The sequence below is a fragment of the Phallusia mammillata genome, chromosome 1 (assembly GCF_965637545.1).
Source record: "Phallusia mammillata chromosome 1, kaPhaMamm4.hap1.1, whole genome shotgun sequence".
NCBI lineage: Eukaryota > Metazoa > Chordata > Ascidiacea > Phlebobranchia > Ascidiidae > Phallusia > Phallusia mammillata.
The window spans coordinates 22,370,356-22,374,095 of record NC_137252.1 but is presented as its reverse complement, the minus strand read 5'-3'; the positions used below and the strand labels follow the sequence as shown (position 1 = coordinate 22,374,095).

The 3,740-nt window shown below is 34.8% G+C and overlaps 1 protein-coding gene across 1 annotated transcript; it reads left to right on the top strand.

Annotated features, from left to right (window-relative positions):
- Positions 1 to 240: 240 nt before the first annotated feature.
- Positions 241 to 3,015, top strand: LOC145203142 (osteoclast-stimulating factor 1-like). The gene has a single exon (XM_080075835.1). The coding sequence runs from the start codon at positions 1,357 to 1,359 to the stop codon at positions 1,993 to 1,995; it is 639 nt and encodes a 212-aa protein (XP_079931961.1). The 5' UTR covers positions 241 to 1,356; the 3' UTR covers positions 1,996 to 3,015.
- Positions 3,016 to 3,740: the final 725 nt, after the last annotated feature.

The following is a 3,740-nucleotide window of genomic DNA, read 5'->3' as shown; positions in this document are numbered from 1 at the left end:
TTCCCAATTTTCCGTCGTTCCGAAGGAAGGCGTATCTAAATTCTAAACAGATTGATCAGCAATACGGCAACGTTGGAAAAGCACACTATCATCAGAGTCGGCAGATTTGCTAATTTGTTGGCTAACTTGGCTATATTTTAATTAAACCTAGTGGCTAGGAAATCTTTCTTATATTTTTTAGTCATTAACTTTGATATTTTTGTGACGAGCTCCGGCACTCGCAAAAGAAACAAAATTCATTATTTTTTTTGCATTTTGTTTTTTTTGTTGTTGTCCTTTGGTTGTTTAAGTTTACTTTGATGGAACTTTACAGTACTGGACAAGATTTATTGACATGCAATGATTTCAGAAAAATATGTACAATTCAATGAATGCTGCTACTAATTGAAGTGTCATAGCATTTTTTGTGTTGTTTGACACCATACTTTTTAGTCATTGCTGTCAAAAATGTACCGTATTTACTCGATTGTAAATATTGTTTTTTACCTGCTGTTTGTGCGGTTTATTTAGAATTGAGGGCGGCTTCGTATGTGTATGTTATTGTGCAACACAAACAAAAGATTTCTGTGACATAATAGTCTTACAAGGGCAACCAGTTGTATGTTACTCGTTTGTGACTTTGTGGGTTGCTTGGTGGACATTATTGCGCAATTACAGTTCAGGGGTTGTTAACAGCCCTTTGACGTCAGAAACATTAACGGTTGTTGCTCAAAACACCTCTAGTGGTTGAAATTTTAAACGTTGGCAGATTGGACTGAAATTGCAGTACTATTGATTGAGTCATTGTGGTTTCCTACTTTTAAGTTTGTGTGTGTTGAACCTCCATTAGTTATCCTACTAGCCCCATAAAATGAGTTTTTTAATTTAAATAGTTTGTACTCCATATAGCATATTTAAAAATGCACAGTACCAATCACTGTGTTTGTCTTCACAATACCAAACTTACTCATTGTTATCTATTGAAATGCATTATCTACAACTTTGCATGTGTGGGGACCCATGAGTTTTTGCTCACAGAAACAACCGAAGTTATAAAAGACAGTGGATGATATGGGACCCAGTATAAAATATGTAAAGGAAGTGTATTAATCTTTTAAAATAGGGTATAGTGTATGTGTAAGGGCAATATGTGCTAAGCCACCCTTCTAGTTCAAATCAATTTTTGTTTGTAGCTATAAGGTTTAAAACTTAGTATTATATAATCTTGTGGTGTTGAAGTACATGCACTTGATGTACTTTTGTATTGCCTTTTCACGTTTATAGGAAACTCAAATCACAATGAAACTGTTGTTTTGAATCCATTTTGTTTTAGAATAGTACAGCTTGCTTACTTTAAAATCACTAAATATACAAAAAATGTCAAAACCAGCTCCACCCAAATTGACTCCCAAACCAGGAGTAGTAAAGGTTTACAAAGCCATGTGGAGTTATACATCCCAGCAGCCAGATGAGCTATCATTTGAAGAAGGTGATCGAATTTATATATCGGACCAGTCTGAAAGCGGATGGTGGAAGGCTACAGTAAAAGGAAAAGCTGGCTTGGTCCCAAGTAATTATGTGGCAGAAGATATAGCTGACTCCATTGACTTTCCACTACATGAAGCAGCTAAGCGTGGTAACATCTGCTTTCTAGAAGAATGTCTGGACAACAAAGTTGCCATAAATGGCATTGACAAGTCTGGAAGTACTGCTTTGTACTGGGCTTGCCATGGTGGGCATACTGAAGTTGTCTCCATGCTTCTTGAAAACAATTTCATCGACCTTAACTCAAAAAACAAGCTGGGTGATACTGCCTTACATGCTGCAGCATGGAAAAGCCATGCAGATATTGTTCAGCTTTTGCTGCATAAAGGGGCTGACACGAATATAAAAAATAATGACAATAAATTACCCTTCAACTTGGCCAATGATCCTGCTACAGCTGCACTTTTGAAACCCAAAGGACGAGGATCAATCAGCAGTTCAAATGATGACTATCTTGGTGACTCTGACTAAGGTGAACAAGTTTACAATACCTTTTTTTAATGGTGCGTTTATGCAGACAAGATTTGCCGTACAGCAATGTATATTGTGTATGTTTGTTTTGATATTTGTTAATAAGTGCACTTAGGTCAAGGTGGACTCAAACCATTCCCTACAAAACTTTCGTTGTTTCAACTGTACAAATCATAAATCCACCTGTGCCTCTCATTTAAAGGTACCACTGTCTTTAGAAGTTAAAGTACAAAAAACTTTCCATTGGTACAACATTTCAAAATATTTGGTTATTGTGTATCTAATGTCTACCATTATTTTTATTCAGCAGAAGTATGTGTGTCAGATATATTTGTATACTGTTAAAATAAACTTATCAGTTATCACTCATAGCCCCTGTATTATAATATTCCTTTTTCACAATTATATATATGTATGTTTTTGAATTATGTTATACACTCAACTGTTCTGTGCATTAAACTCAATCAGCTGGAAAAATCAACTGTGTGTTCAATCAATTGTTAATGCAGTTGGTTTACTAATTTTTAAATATACAACTACGACTAGTTGCCCTTGTAATATAATGTTTTATTGCTATGAAATTTATTTTATATTCCTTTACCAATAGTTTTATGCATTAAGCTTCATTAATTTAAACCCAGTTGTCTCTGTAATTGATGTTGGCTACTTTGAATTTACTAATTTTGCAATCCAAGATGTTATGATATTCTCAGTAATTAATTTAAAAACTTATTGCTAAACTTTTGAGTGTAAAAGTGTTAATTTTTTATACCCCAGTTATTTTGTATGTATTCTTTATCTGTAAATTGGCTGACTAATTACAAGGAAGTAAAATTATGTAAGATGTACAGTGTTAGTCATTTTACCAAATGCATTTGTCTTTCAATGAATGTTGACTTCCCCGCATATAACATGCAATTAAAATAAGGAAGTCATGAAAAAAGTGATTTAAATGATGTTTTCTCCCAAAACCACTGTAAATTACATTGTTTGGAACAACAGAAAGTGGCTTTACACATATATATATACTTGTTGTCATGTTTCTAATGATTTTTACAGGGGAGAAATCAAGTAAAAATAATGTTCAGGTTTGTGCGTTGACACAAATGTTTCCAACAGATTACCAACCATTTAATTTGATTTGCAAACTCTACACCAGGGGTGGGCAACCTGCGGGTCGTATGCGGCCCTTCTTTAAAGGTTGTGCGGCCCGCAGAGACGCTTGGATTTCAAATGTACTGGCAAACGAGTCCAACTATTAATGACCTCGCATGCCAATGTTTTTCTAAATAATAGTGGTGCATGCCAGCAGATATCAATAATAAAGGGAAACCAAAGTGTTTTGTGCACATAGGGCTGAATTTTAAGACAATGGCATGATAAAAACTGAAAACAAGCTGTGTAACTGGTTAAATTGTTACTTCAATATAAAAACTCAAATCGGTTGGCGTGCCATGAAAAACCACCTCGCGTGCCAACCTTGGCATGCCTGCCAGGGGTTGCCGACCCATGTATTACTGTATTATCTTAAACTAATTAGGTTTAGATTTTTTGAACATTGAAATCAATATGCACCCTGTTTGTGCATAAAACATGTTGAAGAGGTAATGTACATAGCAAATTGAAAGTAAAACGACAGGCATTAATTGGTGGAACAAAATTGGTGATGTTTAGGAGGTTGTTGGATAAAAAAAACTTGAGAGAATTCTGGTTAATAATTTGTCTTTTCCATTTGTTTGCTGTGC